Source organism: Pongo abelii, chromosome 1 (assembly GCF_028885655.2).
Source record: "Pongo abelii isolate AG06213 chromosome 1, NHGRI_mPonAbe1-v2.0_pri, whole genome shotgun sequence".
NCBI classification, from domain to species: Eukaryota; Metazoa; Chordata; class Mammalia; order Primates; family Hominidae; genus Pongo; species Pongo abelii.
Genome location: NC_071985.2, coordinates 230,446,795 through 230,468,096, shown reverse-complemented (window position 1 = coordinate 230,468,096; position 21,302 = coordinate 230,446,795). Strand labels below are relative to the sequence as shown.

The 21,302-nt window shown below is 53.7% G+C and overlaps 1 protein-coding gene across 1 annotated transcript; it reads right to left on the bottom strand.

Annotated features, from left to right (window-relative positions):
* Window positions 1–1,987: 1,987 nt before the first annotated feature.
* On the bottom strand, window positions 1,988–18,339 carry LRRC47 (leucine rich repeat containing 47). Its single transcript, XM_009235743.4, has 7 exons — window positions 17,665–18,339; window positions 8,550–9,011; window positions 6,795–6,911; window positions 5,706–5,821; window positions 4,333–4,435; window positions 3,268–3,357; window positions 1,988–3,092 (listed from the first exon to the last, which is right to left on the bottom strand). The coding sequence occupies exons 1-7, from the start codon at window positions 18,277–18,279 to the stop codon at window positions 2,844–2,846; spliced, it is 1,752 nt and encodes a 583-aa protein (XP_009234018.2). The 5' UTR covers window positions 18,280–18,339; the 3' UTR covers window positions 1,988–2,843.
* Window positions 18,340–21,302: the final 2,963 nt, after the last annotated feature.

Here is a 21,302-nt window from a genome sequence, read left to right as displayed (position 1 = left end):
TGCGTCTGGGGCCTGGGCTCCTCTGAGTGTGCACCTGGGGTATCCAAACAGCCCGACACCTCTGGTCCCCCTTGTGCTCCAGGCAGGGGCCCAGCAGGGTGAGGCCAGTTCCCAGGACCCCTGGTCAAGGGCGCCAGCTTCCCCGTGACAGTGGCAGGTACCTGTTGCTCCCTGCTGGCAAGATCTGGGTGGGGACAGGAGGCCCTCAGCCTCCCCACATAGAGGCCACCACTGGGCTAGAGTGAGCTTTGTGACACTTCGAGCAACAACCTCTGGCGGCGCCGGTGGGAAAGGATCTGCTAGGCCAGGCGCGGAGCTGTTTTTATTAGCGAGTCGGGGGGTGGGGTGGGGTGAAGAAAACATCAGAGACACCTGTGCTGCGAGTTAAATACATTTCCAGCATCTCACGCGTCACAAGCTGCATCAGGAAAGGGCACAGCATGTGGCAGCCTCATCCACACCCACGCAGTGACAGATGTGCTACAGCGTGGACACCAAGTCCCCGGGAGCCAAGATGGCAGCTCCAGCATCCCTCCCTTCCTCCCTTCCTCCTTCCCAGGTTGGGCTGGGCCATGCAGAGAAAGGGCAGCCTCTGCCATGGCAGCCCCAAATCACCTGGCAGCCCCAAATCACCTCTCAGAGCAACTGTCTGGGGTCCCCAGCCCCAGAACTCCAGCAGAGTCCCAGCCTGGCGAAGCCCCTGTGCCGCCTCAAGCCTCCAGCAGGGCAGGCCCCTGGCTAACTGTGGCATCTGCCTTGACTGCCCAGAGCAGCAGGAAATTAGGTTTTGGGGGGACACAAGGCAAGGCAGTCATCTGACACACCCACAGCAGTCCGGCTGGCACTGAGTGTGGGCCTCGTCCTGTCTGGAATCCCCTCCCTTCCACAGTGGGCCAGACAGGAAGGCCTGGCGGTGACCAGACAAGTGGGTCCAGGTCTCAAGGCAGCCTGGCCCATGTCCTGCAAGGCTCTGAAGAGCCACCCAGCTGTTAGTCTGCCCACTGCACAGGGCCCCCGGCCTCTGAGATTGACGACTAAAGGTGTGTGGGCTGTGGGGCTCTTGCAGATGCTCTCCAAAATTGCCAGTCATTTCTACAGACACAGAAATCGAGACACTGAACAGAGAACAAATGGTGTCATTCGATAAAGCTGATGAGTCTGCTTCTCACATGGCACCCAGATCGTAAGGCAGTGGGGTCCGTGAAAGCCATCGCGGTGGCTGGCCATGTCCTCGTGAGCCAAGCGCACCGACTCCCGGGAGTGGTGTGCACGCATGTGTGCCTGGACACACACGAAGACATGTGGACGTGGGGGTCTCACCTGGATGTTCACAACGGAAACGTATCCAACAGAAGGCGCCCAGGACCCACCTATCTGGCACTCAAATGAAGATTTTTGGCTCAAAAACCTAAGCGTCCTCCAGCTATTGCTACCATCTGTCCCTCAGCTGGCTGAGGACTGCCGATGCTTCCCAAGCAGAGGTGTCCGGTCCACTCCTGGGGCTCCACCTGCCTGTCACTGCGGCACTAGCATGCACACAATGGAAACCCCACTGACACCGCTTTCCTCCGCTCGGCCCCGCTGAGGCAGGGTGAGGGGCTGCCACTGCTTTCAGCCTACAGGCTGCTCACCTGGAGGGGTCTCCACATCTCCATCCCCACAAAGCAATCCAACAGCACTATGAAGAGACGCAACCACTTCTGCCAATTCTAAGGTCACATTAAAACTTTTCCCCCAGAGATGATGATCACTGCCAGCTGGAGAACCCAATGTCCTTGCACATGCCAAGCTGCATCCTGGCATGATATGGTTTTACAAGATGCTGCGTCACAGAAAGTGACTGTGCCGTTCAAGGAAAGGCACATCGGTTGGCTTCCCAAGTTTTCGGGTCTCCGAACCATTGACAGTCACGTGTTGCTCAGTGACACATGAGAAACGTGTGCTTAGCCGCTGCTGTGTGATCACAGAGAGTCCTTACACAAGCCTCAATGGTACGTGTAGTTTTATTTATGTGTTTTCATCTGGAAAACCAAGTGTCCCAGTAGCATGACTGAACATCACTCACTTCCCCTACTTGATCTGCAAGGCCAACGCCGAGAGGCCAGACCAGGATTCCAAACACACTGCACGAGAATATCACGGGTCCGCTGTCAGGTAAGTGTCTGTCACTGACCCAGACACTGTTATGTGGCACATGACTGTACAGTGTCTTTTCTCCCATAAACAGAGTTACCTGCCATGTATCTACATGATTCAGAACATTTTGAACAGTTAATTCTGACATTTGAATAATCCCATAAAAAACCGTAAAATCACTTTGATGTTGTAACGACAACACAGCATCACTTTACGACAGAATCATCTGGAAAAACAGAACAACGAATACATACATCTTAAAAAATGCTGGGGTGGGCCAGGCACAGCTCACGCCTGTAATCCCAGCACTTTAGGAGGCTGAGGTGGGCAGATCACGTGATCCCAGCACTTTGAGGGGCAGAGGTGGACAGATCATGAGGTCAAGAGATCAAGACCATCCTGGCCAAAATGGTGAAACCCCGTCTCTACTAAAAATACAAAAATTAGCTGAGCATGGTGGCACACACCTGTGGTCCCAGCTACTCGGGAGGCTGAGGCAGGAGAATCGCTTGAACCCAGGAGACAGAGGTTGCAGTGAGTCGAGATCACGCCACTGCACTCCAGCCTGGCGACAGAGCGAGACTCCATCTCAAAAACAAAAACAAACAAAAAAAAACCTGGGGTGAAAATCTAACGGATAATTCAGCACTGCCGCATAGAAACCTCCGCAAAACAGGCCAAACAAACGCGGATAGGCGGCCCTGGCATCAGCGCACGACAGTCACGTGGGGAGGGGCAGTGGCCAGGTCGGCCTTGGACGGGTACACCACCTTCAGGCTCCCTTCCAGGTCCAACACCCGGACCTGCTCCACCACCAGCAGGGAGGGCCCGTCCTTTCCAGCACTGGGATTCGTTCTGGGATCTGGAAGTTGTCCAGAGACTGCATCAGCTTCAGTATCTGAGAGTGATCCTTCCTCTTTATTTTCTAAAGTGTACTTGTTCATTTCTGCCATTTTCTGCAAATAAAAAATACCTTTTTAACCTGGAGATGAGAGGTGACCCAGGGAAGACATGCTGCTGTTTGCTACCACAGTAAGCAAGAAAGAGGCAAGCAGGATGGGTGGGAAGTCAAAGAGCAGAGCACCACTCACACTCAAAAGCGTTTCTCAGGAGGAGCCACCCTGCACTCACCAGAATGAGGGCATCCATGACATCCTTGCAAATCTGCAGACTGGTGGCACTTGTTACTTCCAAAAACAAATCAGAAGTCGTTTTCTTAACCTTAAAAGAAAAAAACATTTCAGAAAAGAACAGTTATCAAATGTAGACATCAGCAACTGCAACATTTGTTCTCAGGAAAAATCTACAAAACTGTGTGGCCAGGCAGTGGCTCAGACCTGTTAAATCCAGCACTTTGGGAGGTTGATGTGGAGATTGCTTGAGCTCAGGAGTTCAAGACCAGCCTGGACAACACAGCAAGACCCCATCTCTACAAAAAAATACAAAAATTAGCCAGGTGTGGTGCCATGCACCTGTGGTCCCAGCTACTCAGGAGGCTGACATGGGAGGATCGCTTAAGCCCAAGAGTTTGAGGCTGCAGTGAGCTATGATCTCGCCACTGCACCCCAACTTTGGCAACAGAGCAAGACCTATCTCAATCTATCAATCAAGCAGATGGCGTCACACACACCAAGCCCACTCCTTACAGAGGAAGACGGCAGTGCTGCACACAGCATCCCGGGCCGTCGCGCAGCACTGAGCGTGAACAGTGAGCTGTAGCTCTGAGAAGCCAGGGGGCCCTTTGACCCCCCTGGGCTGCGTTTTCTATTGTACACAATGAGACCTCACAATGCAGCAGACACTTGTGCGTGTTCTTTTTCTTTCTTCCTCTTTTTTTTTTTTTCTGGAGACGGAGTTTCACTCTTGTTGCCCAGGCTGGAGTGCAATGGCGCGATCTCGGCTTACCACAACCTCCGCCTTCCGGGTTCAAGTGATTCTCCTGTCTCAGCCTCCCCAGTAGCTGGGATTTACAGGCATGCACCACCACGCCCAGCTAATTTTGTATTTTTACTAAAGACAGGGTTTCTCCATATTGGTCAGGCTGGTCTTGAACTCCTGACCTCAGGTGATCCGCCCACCTCGGTCTCCCAAAATGCTGGGATTACAGGCGTTGAGCCACCACGCCCTGCAGACTTGTGTTAATTCTACAGGGAACAGCCTAGAAGACACACCATGTTCACACACATGCCACCCTACCTTTGTCTTCTCACTGTTGGTTATTGGTGGGAAGGAAATCACATCACCGTCTGCATCCACAAGACACGGGTAATTTTCATTTCCATCCAGCAAGTGAAGGTATCTGTATGGGAAGAAATACAAATTCTAGGCATAACTATAAAAGATACACTGTGCTGGGTGTGGTGGCATGTGCCTGTGGTCCCAGCACTCATGAGGCTGAGACAGGAGGGCTGCATGGGCCCAGGAGTTGGCTGGGGTGTGCTGTGCCAATGGAGTGTCTACGCTAAGTCTGTCATCACTATGGTGAGCTCCTGGGAGTGGAGGGCCACCAGGCTGCCTAAGGAGGAGTGAACCAGCCCAGGTGAGAAACAGATCAGGACAAAAAGCTCCAGTGCTGATCAGTAGTGGGATTGCGCCTATGATTAGCCACCTCACTCCAGCCTAGGCAACATGGCGTGACCACATCTTTAAAAAAAAAAAAAGAAAAGAAAAAAGGCACAGCTGGGCGTGGTGGCTCACGCCTGTAATCCTAGCAGTTTGGGAGGCTGAGGCAGGTGGATTGCTTGAGGTCAGGAGTTCAAGACCAGCCTGGCCAACATGGCGAACCCTGTCTCTACTAAAAACACAAATATTAGCCAGGCGTGGCGGCAGGCGCCTGTAATCCCAGCTACTCGGGAGGCTGAGGCAGGAGAATCGCTTGAACCCAGGAGGTGGAGGTTGCAGTGAGCCGAGATCGTGCCATTGCACTCTAGCCTGGGCGACAAGAGTGAGACGCCATCTCAAAAAAAAAAAAAAAAAAAAAAAAAAAAAAAAAAAAAAAAAAAAAAAGACACACACCTGAAAACATACCTAAAGGGTAAACTGGACGACTCAAAAAGTTCTTCACACAAATTAAGTGTAATATCAAGGGCCCAAGCATAACAAGCTTCAAAAAACAAAGTATTCTGAAGCCTGTGTTTACAGAAATCACGGGGCTAGTTATGGATGATCATCTTGCTTAGAGCAGGGCCAAGGACCCTGACTTGGATGATACCCAACAGCACATGGTATGGATAAAATGCTGTGGGTTGGGCTGGCATTTATGTCCGTTTCCTAATGGCTACTTTATATCCTGTCCTGTCCCATCCCGAGGGCCACCCGCCCCCTGCGGAATGGCCAATACCTCCGCTCCTAACACCTTCCACTTCCCTCATCACGTCAGGGCCATCTAGATGACAGACTGGTTCCACAACGTCTCCTTTGGAAAGAGAATGCTTTCTTTTTACCCTGTTAAGAAGCTTCCGGGTTCTGGTAGCATTAGGCGGTTCCTGAGGAGCACAGACTAACTTAGCTGAGGCCAGCATGCTGCACTCCCCCGGGCCCGGCCCCACCCCACCAGGCACGCCGCCCACCTGTGCAGGCCCGACACACTCTGCCGCTTCTTCTGCTTCCTCTGCTCCTCGGCCTCCAGCTGCAGCTGCCGCACCAGCTCCTTGGCCTTGGCTTCTTTCCGCCCCAAGGGGACGATCTATCGGGCAGAAACCCACAAACTCCACTAGGGTCACAGCCACAGAACTTGCCCGTCCTGTTGATTACGGCCTTAAGCCTCAACGAGCCCTCCCGACTCCCGCCCTCATTCATCTCTACAGCAGGCAGGGAGCATCCCACGGGACCACGCAGCAAGAAGCTGCATGTGGGCTGCAACTGCAGCGTCCCAGGGAGACCTGACGCCCAAACACACCGATCCTACCGAGGCAGGGCTTAACCTTAAAGCCAGCTCATGCACAACTGTTTCCAGAGGTCTGCCATCCTCAGAAGGCCAAAAGAGGACTGAGCAGCCGGGACCTCGTGCACTCCACAGATTCAACAGCCCAGGACAGCACCATGACACCGCAACTCACCCTACTACCAACCCCACGCAAACGGTTTTACTATCGGGACAGAGACCAAAATTTCTGATTAAAAGGTAGTGAGCGAGTGAAGGAAACCATTTTCCCACGACTGCTCCTCCGCCGAGTCCTCTCACAGCTGTGCACCGCTTCGAGTAACCGCAAACACGGTCTGTTTCATTATTTCATGTCTTTGCAAGAACAGCATCGGATTCTACTCTAAAGAAAATGTTCAGGCCAGGTGCGGTGGCTCATGCCTGTAATCCTAGCACTTTGGGAGGCCAAAGTGGGCGGATCACCTGAGGTCTGGAGTTTGAGACCAGCCTGACCAACATGGAGAAACCCCGTCTCTACTAAAAATACAAAATTAGCTGGGCGTGGTGGCGCATGCCTGTAAACTCAGCTATTCGGGAGGCTGAAGCAGGAGAATCGCTTGAACCCAGGAGGCGGAGGCTGCGGTGAGCCGAGATTGTGCCATTGCACTCCAGCCTGAGCAACAAGAATGAAACTCCATCTCCAAAAAAAAAAAAAAGTTCAGGCTGCAGTATCAGCATGGCGTCTTTCGACACCAAGGAGACCCTTGAGCAGACCCTGCAAAGGAGGCTGCAGCACCTTGAGGTCGTGCGGGGGCCGAGCACAGTACAGCAGGGGCCCTTTGACGGCGCGGAGCTCGTGGGTGGCAAGGGTGGCGGCCGTCCTCTTCTCACAGAGATCTTCGTGGAGCTTGGTCTGTAACACAGGAGCAGTGATGAGCAAGGTCTCTTGTGCCCCGAAGCCCCGAGGTGTCCACACTTGACCCTTGGCTGGGCTGTGCGCCAGGACACCCTCCAGTCCAAGGTCTTCACAACCCCGCCACGCCCCTTTCCGAGACAGGGCTCCCCTCCAACTCCTCTCCACCCGGCCAGCCAGGCACTCACTTTGTGGAATCACCATCAGGAAAACTATCTTAACCTATCAATCAGCAGACTTTCTTCCTTCTCTAATTCTAGACATAATATTTGAGATTTCAAAGAACTAATCTTGAACTAAAATGTAAATAAAGGCTGAGCTTTAAGTTGTAAAGCCCTGGCTGTGGTGCCTGTTCCCTTCCTCCCCAAGGTGCAGGCAGGACTCTCACGACAGTGGCTCTCGGCCCGCCATGCTCTGTCGCTGCCACTGCGGGGCGCACGAGACTTTCCCCTGGGCACAGAGGTGCTTTCTATTTTAAAAGTTGGTCAGGTGTCACAGAAAAACAACAATCTGGGAAGTTAGTCTTGCCAAAACCTAAACAATTCACAGAAGAATGTGCTGGCAAGAGTTGATGACTTTAATACTTACATAGAACAAAATGTGTGATTTACTGCAGAAGTCAGAAAACCCACCAAAATACCAAAAAATCAAGGAACCCTGATTTTCCATTTTTTTTTTTTTTTAAATGGAGTCTTGCTGTGTCGCCCAGGCTGGAGTGCGGTGGTGCAATCTCGGCTTACTGCAACCTCCACCTCCCAGGTTCAAGTGATTCTCCTGCCTCGGCCTCCCCAGTAGCTGGGATTAAAGGTGCTCGCCACCACACCAGCTAATTTTTGTTTTCGGTAGAGATGGGGTTTCGCCATGTTGGCCAGGCTGGTCTTAAACTCCTGACCTCAGGTGATTCACCCGCCTCGGCCTCCTGAAGTGCTGCGATTACAGGCATGAGCCACCGCACCCAGCTGGAACCCTGATTTTCAACTGCAATAAAGCTATCCAGAAATTAGGATAGGCCAGGTGTGGTGGCTGACGCCCGTAATCCCCACACTTTGGGAGGCCGAGGCTGGTGGACTGCTTGAGGTCAGGAGTTCAAGACCAACCTGGCCAACATGGTGAAACCCCGTCTCTTAAAAATACAAAAAAAATTAGCCGGACATGATGGTGGGCACCTGCAATGCCAGCTACTCAGGAGGCTGAGGCAGGAGAATCACTTGAACCCAGGAGGTGGACGCTACAGTGAGATTAGACTGCACCACTGCACTCCAGCCTGGAAGACAAAGCGAGACTGCTTAAAAAAAAAAATTAGGATAAACCGTTAACGCCATATGTGGAGCAGCAAGGGATAGGGCCAGTGACCAGGACCAACCCGGCCAGGCTGCAGGCATCTGTGAAGAGGCCATCTCCACGCTGGGGACACCTGCCTCCCAGAGGGGACTGAGGCCTTACCCCTTCCTCAGCAACACCTGAGCCAGAACCTGCTCTATTCCCTCTTTGGAGCTGAGGAAACTGAAGCACACAGACACCTGGCTGGGCCCCATACTCCACTGCTGCTCCTTCGGACACGCTCGCCCCAGGATGTATACCAGCTTGCCGCGTCCCACACCTCTGTCCCCGTCATCTGAGGACCCCACGGGCACCCACCTGCGAGGTGAGGAAGCGTTTGAGTGCATTCCCCGGCTGCAGGTCCATGCCGCGCACCACGGCCCCCACAATATAGGGCCGCACATCCCGGACCTCGGGGCTCACTCTGACTGTCAGGGGTGCGGGGTTTTCGGAGACGTGCAGGACCCTGAGCAGCAGCCGGCCAGCATCTCCCACGTCCTGCTCCTCCCCATCGCCGCCCTCCCGCCTCTGCTTCCTCTCCCTCCTCTTCCTCCGGCTCTCTTCCTTCTCCGAGCCCTCGGCACGGCCCTTGCCCTTCCCGCCACCGCGGCCTCCGACACGCAGGTACTCCAGGATGGATCTGGTCTGGCAGCCGCTGACCATCTTCTCCAGGCGCTTGTCCCTCAGCTTGTTCCCACGGAAATTGATCTCCTTGAGCTTGGGGCAGTCCGCAAGCTCTGCAGGGATCTCGCTCAGCTGGTTGTTGGAGAGGTCCAACGTCTGCAAAGAGAAACAAGCACGCGTCAGACCCCCGGACTCGGGGAAGAGAGCCCACGGTCATGCTCCAGAGGCAGGGAGACCACTCATCACTCACAAGAGCCACCACTGGCCTGCCTGTGGGGACGCGTCCCTGGGGAGCCACAAGTTATTCACCTTTGAGTCGCTTCCCCAGCTCTGCACCCCACATCAAAGGCACTATCCAAGGAGCCTCTCCGAGGGGAAGGTGTCAGCCATGGTTAACAGTGATCTCTGCAAAAGCTTCTGACTCAAACATGTCACTCTCTTTAACAACTACAGCAGCACTGCAGATCAATCATCAGGTTAGAGAACAGAAAGGTGAGAAGAGACAAGGGATATCTGGCTGTGAAACGTGACCTCATGTCGGGACCTAGCCAGGACTGCTCAGATGAGAAGCAGGTTCCCCAAAGTGGGTGACCTCATGTCGGGACCTAGCCAGGACTGTTCAGGTGAGAAGCAGATTCCCCAAAGTGGTGTTATTTTTTTTTTAATTAAATGAGCTAAAAAAAAAAAAATACAGCAAAATCTCTAAGAGTATTCTTCTTCATACTGAAGTGCAAAGTTGCCCACAGTGACACACAGAGTGCTCTCAGGGTTCACGCAGGAAGGAAAGGGGAAAGCCGACTTCAACAGCAATGGGTTCTCAGCCTTCGTCTGACCCAGGACAGGTGCGTCGGGGCCACCACCGTGTGCCACAAAGATGCCCAGGAAGCCCCGTGGCCCGCGGGAAAGCGCTTTCTATGACCATGACTGATCAGACTTTGGCAAAACGTGCAGGTGACCTCACTGAAAGGATGAAAGGGGTACAGTGGCACCTGATGCACTCTTAGGATGTCTTTCCCAGGGTCTGGGCAGCGCAGGGAACGTGCGTGCGAGGGCAGCCACTTCCATGACGTGAGGCTGCCGCTGCGGGTTCAGGCAAAAGGGGCCCATCCACCTCCACTCTGCTCTTTCCTGGTTTGGTACCCAGGCCCCACAGCCTTGCCCGGGTGGTGGGGCAGGCACTGCGAGCAAACCCTTCTGTCCCAGCTTCCTCTAGGGCTGGAGGAAGACCCTGCTCAGGATGCAAAGCCTGACCCTCGGGGATCTCTGGCAGCCTCAGTGCCAGCTCTGCCCCCAGAAAGGAGACAACAGCATGTGGGCCCCCTGGAAGCCAGCGCTCACCCTTGGTCGGTGTGGCTCGTGAGTTCTAGTCATACTGGGTCTGGAGGAGACAGGTAGGGCTGGACTTGATAGACTCTGAACAGAGTTGGGGACGGGCTGATTACCCAGAGGACACCTCCTGCTCCTGGAACGGATGGCAGTGGTGATGGAATTTCTCAAGCCCCAGGTTGTGAAGGAAATGAAAAAAGGAGCCTGCTGGAATCCTCCGGCTCAAGCAGTCAAGCTGCTCAGAGGCAGGTAAGGGCAGCATGGCTCAGAAATGGGACGGTGCTCAGAAGCGGGAAGGGCGGCACGGCTCAGACATGGGAGGGTGCACTGGATGAGTTCCCACAGGGAGAACACAGACCAGGGAGGAAGCGACAACTTAACAGTCAAGCAGGAACAGCATGTGTAAAAGAAATAAAAGGGCTCGCGTGCCCTCTGGGAGAGAATGGGGCAGTCTAAGCAGCAGTGGCGCCTGCTGGGGAAGAACACGAGGCAGGGGCTGAGACCAAGCCCAGCTGCTGGGCACCACCTGAGCCACGCGTCCATCGGATCTAACAGAACTGCCACAATTTTGTGCTTCTCAGGACAGGGTGGGCTGGGCTGGGCTGGTCTAGACCGGTTGGACTGGTGGCTCCAGCCCAGACCTCCCTTCCGGCCCCACATGGGACGAGAGCCAATCTACCCCTGGAATCCAGGTGGCCTCACAAAGTACCAGGAGCCGTATCACCAATGCTGTCACCAGCCTGCTGCACCAGGAACAGCGCGGCCGTGAGCTCAGCCTTCTAGAGCTCCTTGCCTCCCTGTCAGAGCCCTGGCTCCAGCGTTAGAACCAGCCTGGGCCACCAGCCCAGGGCACAGCCTGCCTGGCAGAGGCCACGGGAAGCTATCGGGTTGGAAGGTGGGGGGCGCGGGCGTCTGAGGTTCTGCTCTGTGGGCTTCTGCGCTGCCCTAAGGGGCAAAAAGCTTGAGAGTTCCCCTCAAGTGGAACCTCCTTTCTGCCTGCAAACACGCAGTGAGGCGTCTCCCTCCGCTGACAAAGAACAAGTTCCTTCAGACCCAGGAGCAGCAGCAGAGGCGAAGGAGGCGGGCGGGGCCCCACCTGGGCGCCCAGAGCAGCCACAGCCAGTTCAGCCCGCGGCCTGCAGTGAGTCCCCGAAAGGACGATGGCGGGCACTTGGAGAAGGGTCTTCCTTCCAGGCAAAGACTGTCAGAGAAAGGGCATCTGAGCAGCTCAGGACCTGCCTAGAGGCTCTGTGGGGAGTCAGGGGACAGGAAGGGAAGCGGAGGAAGGAGAGCAAGAGGGAGGGTAAGACAGTCACCATCTGGGTGGGGCGCAAAGCTGCAGATGTTGAGGAGTCCTTGTCAGAAATGCAAGGCCCTGCTGACGAGATCACATGCTGGCCCCTCAGGCCAGCGCTGGGCACCCAGTGGCAGCCTCAGCAGGAAAAGAAGCCAGAGATTTCACACATGAAGGGTGGATGAGGGTGGCATCAGTTTTCAATTGTGCGAGGGAGCAAGCAGGCGCGCCCGCAAGGATGTGAGGTGCACACTGGCTTCCGGGAGGATGAGTTACACAGGGGGTGGCTAGGGGTCCTCCTGACACCTGATGGGATGAAATGCCGTCACCTGTCACCCGGAGCTGACACTCTACTGCAGGAAACACAACCCCCGCAGTGGCTAAGCTGACGGCAGCAACGTGAGGCCTGATCTGGCCTGGCATACCGGCTGCCTTCCGGGCCCATGGCTTTTGCAGGGGACCTGCTGCCGGGGAAGGATCCTAACTTCATGGGGGTGACAGGCTGACATAAACCAACCCAACAAGGAGCGCCAGCCCCTGAGTGAGCCCCACTCCCTCCGGCAGCAACTGAGAAACTCGGAAGCTGGGGGAGAGCCTTTGGCTTCAGGAGGGTTCACGTTGAGACTGAACTCCCCTGTGCGGCTTGGCCTTGGGAGGGGAGTGGCCCAGGGCCTGGAAGGATGTCTTTACTAAGGCACCGTCCTGCCCACATCAGCTGTTCAGGTAACATCTGTCCCATCCATCCCTCATTCCCACACGGACAGCACCACAGGCCTGCGTGATGGCCACTTACAATGCAGTCAGGAGAGGTGTGACGTGCCCGCATCCTCGGCTCACCACAGTGCTGCCAGCTGAGCCCCACGGGCCCCAGCAGCGGGAAGCAGCCAGGGAGGGCCAGCCAGGTGCTCTCAGGTCTCAGCAAGCCACGTGGCTCTGAGGCCAGGACGCTGGGGAGGCGACGCTCCCATGCAGGCAGAGCTACTGGTGAGGCCATATGACAGCAGAGGCCTCGTCCCCAGTGGCTGGGAGGAAAGAGGGTCAGGGCCTGTGCACCGCAGGTCCCAGCCCAGGCTTGGGGGTGCTCTCTGGGGAATGATGTGGGGATGGGCACTAGGAGCCAGGCCGAGCTGCTTCCATTTGCAGTCTTGCCCCTCTGGGGAGGGAAAGGACAGGCAGAAGCCTCTGTGCTGTTATTTTGGTGGCCTCTAAAGAGCCAGTCCTCTCAATGAACCGGAATTGGGCTCGCACTTAGTTAACCCACGGAACGCAGGAAAGTGGCAGGAGGCACGTTCCAGGTTGATGCCTGAAGAAGGGCTGGCAGCTGCTGCTTTTGTACTGAGGAGCCCTGAGCCCTGTGAAAGAAGGGGAGGGAGAGGCCCCGAGACGACACACGGAGAAGCCCACCCACCCTGGCAGCCCAGCCCTGAGCCCACGCCAGCTGAGCACAGCCACGCGAGTGACCAGCAGCAAGAGCTGCAGCACTGTCCACTGTCCACTGTCCGGCGGAGCCAGCCCAGAGTGCAGAGCCGCTGCTGCTTTAAGCCTCGTGGTTTCGGAGTCAAGCAGCCACAATGACCAGCACCACCTCCCCCATCTCTTTCCCTCTTCGTGTACTGCGTTACCCTCCCAGTCTTCCTACAGAGGAGCAAAGAGCCTTCAAGGGCCAACGGCACGTAGCCACAGAGAGGCAGGGCTGGAGCCCGTGCCTTCTGTTTTTTTTCCTTTCCTCCCCCTCCTCTCTTTCTCTCTCCTCCTTCTCTCTCTTTTTTTCTTGAGACGAAGTTTCACTCTTGTTGCCCAGACTGGTGTGCAATAGCACCATCTTGGCTCACCGAAACCTCTGCCTCCCAGGTTCAAGCAATTCTCCTGCCTCAGCCTCCCGAGTAGCTGGGATTACAGGCATGCACCACCACACCCAGCTAATTTTGTATTTTTAGTAGAGACAGGGTTTCTCCACGTTGGTCAGGCTGGCCTTCAACTCCCGACCTCAGGTGATCCGCCCGCCTCAGCCTCCCAAAGTGCTGGGATAATAGGCATGAGCCACCACGCCCGGCCTCTCTCTCCTTTCTTTAAGACAGGGTCTAGCTCTGCTGCCCAGGCTGGAGTGCAGTGGTGTGATCATAGCTCACTGCAGCCTCAACCTCCCAGGTTTAAGCGTTCATCCCACCTCAGCCTCCTGAGTAGCTAGGACTACAGGTGTACACCACCACACCCAGCTAATTTTTGTATTTTTTATAGAGACAGGTTTTCACCATGTTGCCCAGGCTGGTCTCAAACTCCTGGGCTCAAGTGATCCGCCCGCCTCAGCCTCCTGAAGGGCTGGGATGCCAGGCATGAACCACTGCGCCCAGCCTGCCTTCTGTTTCTGAGCTCAGTTTTCTGGTTTTCTACACTCCCCACCTCCCCATAGCACCAGCAAGGACATCAAATGCATTCGCCTTTGTGTGCAAAACTCCAATGTGCGTAGCTACATTGCTGGGCACAGTTCTGGTAGCCATTCCTCAGAAAGGTACCCAAAAGGACATCTGAGTCCAACAAGGGATTCCAATAGCTCTTGCATGACCCTCCAAGAAACAGGTCTCCTGACAGACAGCCACTGGACGCCTAAAATTTACGAACAGAATGGCCCAGGGGAAAGGGAACTTGGCCACCTCTTTTGGGAGTTAAAAAACAAGACACTCTTTGACTTGAATGACATTGTTTTGGGCACCATAAAGAGGACTGCTTTACTGGGCAGGTGCTACAGAGAGCTGGACATACCCTTTTTTTTTTTTTTTTGAGACGCAGTCTTACTTTGTCACCCAGGCTGGAGTGCAGTGGCGCGATCTCGGCTCACTGCAACCTCTGCCTCCTGGGTTCAAGCGATTCTCCTGCCTCGGCCTCCCGAGTAGCTGGGACTACAGGCATGCACCACCACACCCAGCTAATTTTTGTATTTTTAGTAGAAACGGGGTTTCACCATGTTGGCCAGGATGGTCTCGATCTCTTGACCTCGTGATTCACCCGCCTCAGCCTCCTAAAGTGCTGGGATAACAAGCGTGAGCCTGGCCCACAACACTTTAAGAACTTGAATACTGAAAGATATCTATGAATTTGAAGAGAAATATTGTAACTGACTGGACACTTACATGATGTAAGGCACAATGTTAAGATACATGCCTAGTACATCAACATTCTGGAAAACCAAAAGTATCTGTCAGGTGGGAAGGTGGGAGTAGACCGTGCTGTACCCAACATCACACCTTAGTCCTAGAGGGATGCCTACAGCCCCAAGGACCAAGGAAAATAAATGCCAGTGAACTCGCCTCTTCAGGAAATCCCAATGAAACCACCTTTGCAAAAACTGTAACAGTGAGAAAATTATGGTGGTGAAAGAGATCTGATCTAACCAATCCCCATCTTTGGCCTTCAAACTACCTTTTTTTTTAAACGGAGTTTCGCTCTTGTTGCCCAGGCTGGAGTGCAATGGCATCATCTTGGCTCACCGCAACCTCTGCCTCCCGGGTTTAAGCGATTCTCCTGCCTCAGCCTCCCGAGTAGCTGGGATTACAGGCATGCGCCACCATGCCCAGCTAGAGACGGGTTTCTTCATGTTGGTCAGGCTGGTTTAGAACTCCCAACCTCAATTGATCTGCCTGCCTCAGCCTCCCAAAGTGCTGGGATTACAGGCATGAGCCACTGCGCCTGGCCCTTCAAACTACCTTTAATTATTCCTGGGCTTGGGCCAAGCTAACTTTGGGAGACATTTATAATTTAAATGATAATAGTCCTTCCATAAAACTCAACTGCCTTTGTAAAGCTAATGAGGGTCCACCAGGCTAGGAGGATGGAGGAACCTGAATTCTGCTAAGGGTAGACATAAACAACTGCCAGCTATTATTCTGGAGATCACAAGATATGTGACTTCCCCAACTACTCCTGTAGATAACAGCACTATCAGTACTGTAGAACCTAAGATTGGCCTTCTGAGCTGTCTTTTCAGGTTTTTTGCATGTCTGATCAATGGCTCTACCTGAAACCAAAAAGAGCTCCCTGTGGCCCCACCCAGAAGTGACTCAGTAAGCAGGAGGACCATTTCCCACACCCCTATGATTGCACCTCAACCAATCAGCAGCAAGCACCCATTGCCTAGCCACCCTCCCCTTTACCCAAACCATCCTTGAAAAACCCCAGCCTCCAAATTTTTGGGGAAGCTGATTTAGTAATAAAACTCGGCCGGGCGCGGTGGCTCATGCCTGTAATCTCAGCACTTTGGAGGCCGAGACAGGCAGATCATGAGGTCAGGAGATTGAGACCATCCTGGCTAACACAGTGAAACTCCATCTCTACTAAAAATACAAAAAATTAACCGGGTGTGGTGGTGGGCACTTGTAGTCCCAGCTACTCGGGAGGCTGAGGCAGGAGAATGGTGTGAACCCGGGAGGCGGAGCTTGCAGTGAGCAGAGATTGCACCACTGCACACCAGCCTGGGAGAAAGAGCGAGACTCCGTCTCAAACAACAATAATAATAATAATAGTAAAACTCCAGTCTCCCCTTTAGCTGGCTCTACATGTGTAAAACTTTCTCTATTGCAATCCTCCTGCCCTGATAAATCAGCTCTATCTGGGTAGTGGACAAAATGAACCCACTGGGCAGTTACATCAGTAACCATGTGTCACTCTACAGTGGGTTTGTTTTGTTTTGTTTTTGCCACATGGTCTCGCTCTGTTCAAGCTGGAGTGCAGTGAGCTGGTATCACAGCGCACTGCAACCTCCACTTCCTGGGCTCAAGTGATCCTCCCACCTCAGCCTCCCGAGTAGCTGGGACTACAGTCACATGCCACCAGGCCCAACTAATTTTTGTATTTTTGTAGAGATGGGGTTTCACCATGTTGGCCAGGCTGGTCTTGTGACCTCAAGTGATCCGCCCGCCTCAGCTTCCCAAAGTGCTGGGATTACAGGTGTGAGCCACCGCGCCTGGCCAGGGTTTGTCTACCTATCCTTATATAGATATGTTACTCGCAAAATGAGTTGCACTATTTTGAGGAATTGCTACAGCAAATAAACAGATAAGCTGCTAAAGTGTATACGTATTTTATTAAGAAATGCCCACATAGGCCAGGCGTGGTGGCTCACACCTGTAATCCTAGCACTTTGGGAGGCCGAGACAGGCGGATCATGTGAGGTCAGGAGTTCGAGACCAGCCTGACCAACACAGTGAAACCCGTCTCTACTAAAAACACAAAAATCAGCCGGGCGTGGTGGCGCATGCCTGTAAGCCCAGCTACTCAGGAGGCTGAGGCAGAAGAACTGCTTGAACCCGGGAGGCGGAGGTTGAAGTGAGCCGACATTGCGCCACTGCACTGCAGCCTGGGCGACAGGGCGAGACTCCATCTCAAAAAAAAAAAAAGAAATGTCTGCATAAATTCAAAGATGAAAAATGGAAGAAACGCAGGACTGCCTTAAGGATGAAACCAAAAGAGAAGATGGAGAGAACACCTGGCTGGGTTTAGGTCATGGTTCTGCCATGTGGCTTCCCTACTATCTTTTAGGCAACAGATTCAATGGGCACCTGTTACAGGCCAAGCATTATCCCGGGGCCTGGGGATCCAAGATTAATTAGTAAACAGACGCTGGACAATATAGTCTGGAGAAAAACCCAAGTTACCTGCTGCTTACTTTGGGCAGGCCCTTTGGCTTTCTGTAAAACAGGAATAACCACCCCTACCTTGGAAAGCTGCTATTAGGATGAAGTGAAATACAATCTTCAAGATCACAGCATGTGGCATTATGCAAAAATCCAGGGTGCCCCCTTCACCACCAGACTCACTCTCAAGTCACTTCACAAGTATTAGATACAAAAAAGACAGGTCTCTACGCTCGATCTACAGGAGAAGCCAAGTTTGCTAACAATTACAAAATAGCGTACCACGTGTACACTTTTACCACGTGTAAAAGTCCACTTAACAGAATGCCGGGGAGTTCAGACGCCACCTAGTATGTTGGTGTGGCCAGGAGAAGGGGGAGTTGCAAGGCGGCATCTGCTTCCCAGGGGTGATGCCCCCGCAGCTGGCTTTCAGCCTTGTAGGAATTCCCTGGGCCCAGTGCCCCAGGGGGCATCACTAGGAACGGCTCGGCCCCGAGAGGGGTTCCTTCTCCAGGGCTACTCCACGGCCCCATCCCGCCCCGCCCGGGCAGCCCCCGCTGACCTTGAGCGAGGCCAGGTGGGCGATGTCGGGGCTGAGTTCTCGGAGGCAGTTGTCAGCAGCCGCCAGTTCACTGAGCAGGGGCAGCGCGCCGGGGCGAAAGAGCTCGGCGGGGAAGGAGTCTAGGCAATTGCCGGTGAGGTTGAGGCTCTGCAGGCGCGGGGCGCAGCGCGCCAGGTCGGCTGGCAGCTCGCGCAGCCGGTTGCCGCTGAGGTTGAGGCTCTGCAGCTGCGGAAGGCCCGGCGGCTCGGCGGGGCCCAGGCCTTGGCCCGGCGGCAGCGCCTCCAGCGCGTTGCCTGACAGGTCGAGCACCCGAAGGGCAGGCAGCGGCCCGAGCTCGGGGCTCAGGCCGGGCCCCAGCGCGTTGCGCCGGAGCACGAGGCTGTGCAGCTGCGGCAGGCCCTGCGCCAGGCCAGGCCCCGGAGCGCGCAGGCTCCCGCAGCCGCTCACTTCCAAGTAGTGCAGCAGCGGCAGGGTGAAAAGGCGCGGCGGCAGCTGCCCACCCGCCGCCCGCACTCGCTCCTCCAGCCCGGGCCCCGTCAGCAGCAGCTCCCGCCGCCGCTCCCGCTCAGCCAGCTCCAGCTCCGGCCAAGACTCTGACACCGCTGCCGCCGCCATGGCGCCTCAGCTGCTGGCAGGCACCCACCCACCAGGGTGCTTCCGGGGCAGCGCGCACCACTTCCGGCCTGTGCCGGAAAAGCCCATAGAGAAGCCACCTGGCTGCTAGAGTGCCGCCGCGCGTGCCATAGAGGAGAGAGGCCTCTCCTGCGTAGAGCCGGGGGGGAGGCTGGAGACAGCGGCACGCTGTCTCCGCGGGTAGGGGTGAGGGTGGGGTTTATGAACCCAAAAGTATCTGAGACAGAACTCAATGAAATGTAAAAAGTTTATTTTGCCAAGGTTAAGGACACGCCAGTGTCACAGCTAGGAGGTCGTGACGATGGTGCCCAGGGAAGTTGGGGTGCAGCTTGGTTTTGTACATTTTAGGGAGACGTGAGGCATCAATCAACACGTGCAAGTGTACCTTGGTTCAGCCCAGAAAGGCTGGACAATTCCAGGAGAGGGCTTCCAGGTCACAGGTAGAGAAAGGACCGGAGGGTGCATTCTTTTGAGTCTTTGATCAGCCTTTCGCTGACTACACAATTTATTATACATGTGAGACGCGGGTAGAGGAATAGTCGCTTATGCTTTAGTCTGGCTCACTGAATCTGCATCTCTACGTAAACAATAGAGCAAAGGAAGCGATCAGATATGCATTTGACCAGGTGAGCAGAGGGATGGCTTTGAGTTCAGTCCTTTGTCCTGCACCTGTGAAGGGAAGCTATCGATTTGCATTGCCAGGGTGAAATTCAACAGAACTGTTTTAGGATAAAGACCTTGAGGCCCACAGGGAATTTCTTTGTGGGCAAATTGTGAGGGAGGTGTGTAGCTTTAAAAATATGTCTTTGTAACTATCTTATTTAGGAATAAGACGGGAGGCCGATTTGCCCGAAGCAGTTCCCAGCTTGACTTTTTCCTTTGACTTAGTGATTGTGGGGTTTTGAGATTTATTTTCCTTTCACAGGGTGGGGTGCGGGCGGATGGAGGAGCCAGAGTCTGTGCTCTACTGTGCCCCAGCCGGCTTGTTTTGGAATTTCTGCACTCTTGAGTGGTGTAAACCAAAACCAAAACCAAAATTCTTTTTCTTGAGATGGAGTCTCGTTCTGTCACCCAGGCTGGAGTGCAGTGATGCCATCTTGGCTCGCCTCCACCTCCTGGGTTCAAACAATTCTCCTGCCTCAGCCTCCCGCTGGAACTACAAGTGCATGCCACCATGCCTGGTTAATTTTTATATTAACCGGGTTAATATAATTTTTATATTAACCGGGTTAATATAATTTTTATATTAACCGGGTTAATATAATTTTTATATTAACCGGGTTAATATAATTTTTATATTAACCGGGTTAATATAATTTTTATATTAACCGGGTTAATATAATTTTTATATTAACCGGGTTAATATAATTTTTATATTAACCGGGTTAATATAATTTTTATATTAACCAGGTTTCGCCATGTTGGCCAGGTTGGTCTCGAACACCTGACCTCAGGTGATCTGCCCGCCTCAGTCCCCCAAAGTGCTGGGCTCACAGGCACAAGCCACCCCACCCGGCCCCCAAATTCTTATTTATTTATTTACTGAGACAAGGTCTTGATCTGTTACCCAGGCTGGAGTGCAGTGGTGCCAACTCGGTTCATTGCGCCTCAACTTCCCTGGCTCCAGTGATCCTCCCACCTCAGCCCCCGAGTAGCTGGTACCACAGGTATGTGCCACCACGCCTGGCTAATTTTTGTATTTTTTGTAGAGCTGGGGTTTTGCCATGTTGCCCAGGCTGGTCTCAAACCCCTGAGCTCAAGCAATCCACCTGCCTCAGCCTCCCAAATTGCTAGGATTACAGGTGTGAGTCACCACACCTGGCCAAAAAAATAAAATTCTAGAGGCCGGGCACGATGGCTCACGCCTGTAATCCCAGCACTTTGGAAGGCCGAGGCGGGTGGATCACGAGGTCAGGAGATCGAGACCATCCTGGCGAACATGGTGAAACCCCCGTCTCTACTAAAAATACAAAAAAATTAGCCGGGCGTGGTGGCGGGCGCCTGTAGTCCCAGCTACTCGGGAGGCTGAGGCAGGAAAATGGCATGAACCCAAAGGGCGGAGCTTGCAGTGAGCTGAGATCGCACCACTGCACTCCAGCCTGAGAGACAGAGCGAGACTCTGCCTCAAAATAAATAAACAAATACATAAATAAATAAAAATAAAATAAAATTCTAAGCCCCCCAATCATCTGAGTGGTCCCCTCCTCCGGGCCAAAGGCATTCCCTAGTTAACCTGAAAAACTAGTTCAGGCCATGATGGGAAGAGTTGGATGTGGGGGGTAGGGGTTGGACATGCCTCGTTATACTCTCCTCCCTTTGGGAATTCAGGCCCACGTGACCATCATTAACATCAACACAGACTTTAAGACTGACAAAGCCAGGCCAGGTGCGGTGGCTCATGCCTGTAATCCCAGCACTTTGAGAGGCGGTGGCTTGGTGGATCACTTGAGGTCAGGAGTTCGAGACCAGCCTGACCAACATGGTGAAAACCCTAAAAATACAAAAATTAGCTGGGCGTGGTGGCGGGCACCTGTAATCCAAGCTATTTGGGAGGCTGAGGCAGGAGAATTGCTTAAACCCGAGAGGCGGAGGTTGCAGTGAGCCAAGACGGCACCACTGCATTCCAGCCTGGGTGACACAGTGAGACTCCATCTCAGAATAACAAGAACAACAAAAAAGACTGACAAAGCTGACTCTTTGTAGCAATGATACCAAATTCTAGCCTGCCTCTAGTAGAGCATTATGTGACAGATAAAGGCCCAGAAAGAAATTGAAGTATTTTACCCCAAATTATATTTCCTTGCTGTATCTTAAAACAATCCTGCAAGGCTATCTATTGTGGGGGAAATCCACATTCTGAAGCCAGTCTCCTTGTTTGCTAGGCCTTTTTCCTGATCCAGGAGAGAATCAACTCTCATAATAAATAAATAAATAAACAAAAAGCAAACAAAAACCATTTACAGGCCGGGCACGGTGGCTCACTCCTGTAATCCCAACACTTTGGG

Coding starts and splice junctions, on each gene's coding strand:
- LRRC47 (XM_009235743.4), bottom strand. CDS start 18,279: ATGGCGGCGGCAGCGGTGTCAGAGTCTTGGCCGGAGCTGGAGCTGGCT. Junction 6,912..8,549: donor AACGCTTCCTCACCTCGCAG/GTGGGTGCCCGT, acceptor CCTGTGTTACAG/ACCAAGCTCCACGAAGATCT. Junction 5,822..6,794: donor GGCCCCCGCACGACCTCAAG/GTGCTGCAGCCT, acceptor TCTGCCCGATAG/ATCGTCCCCTTGGGGCGGAA.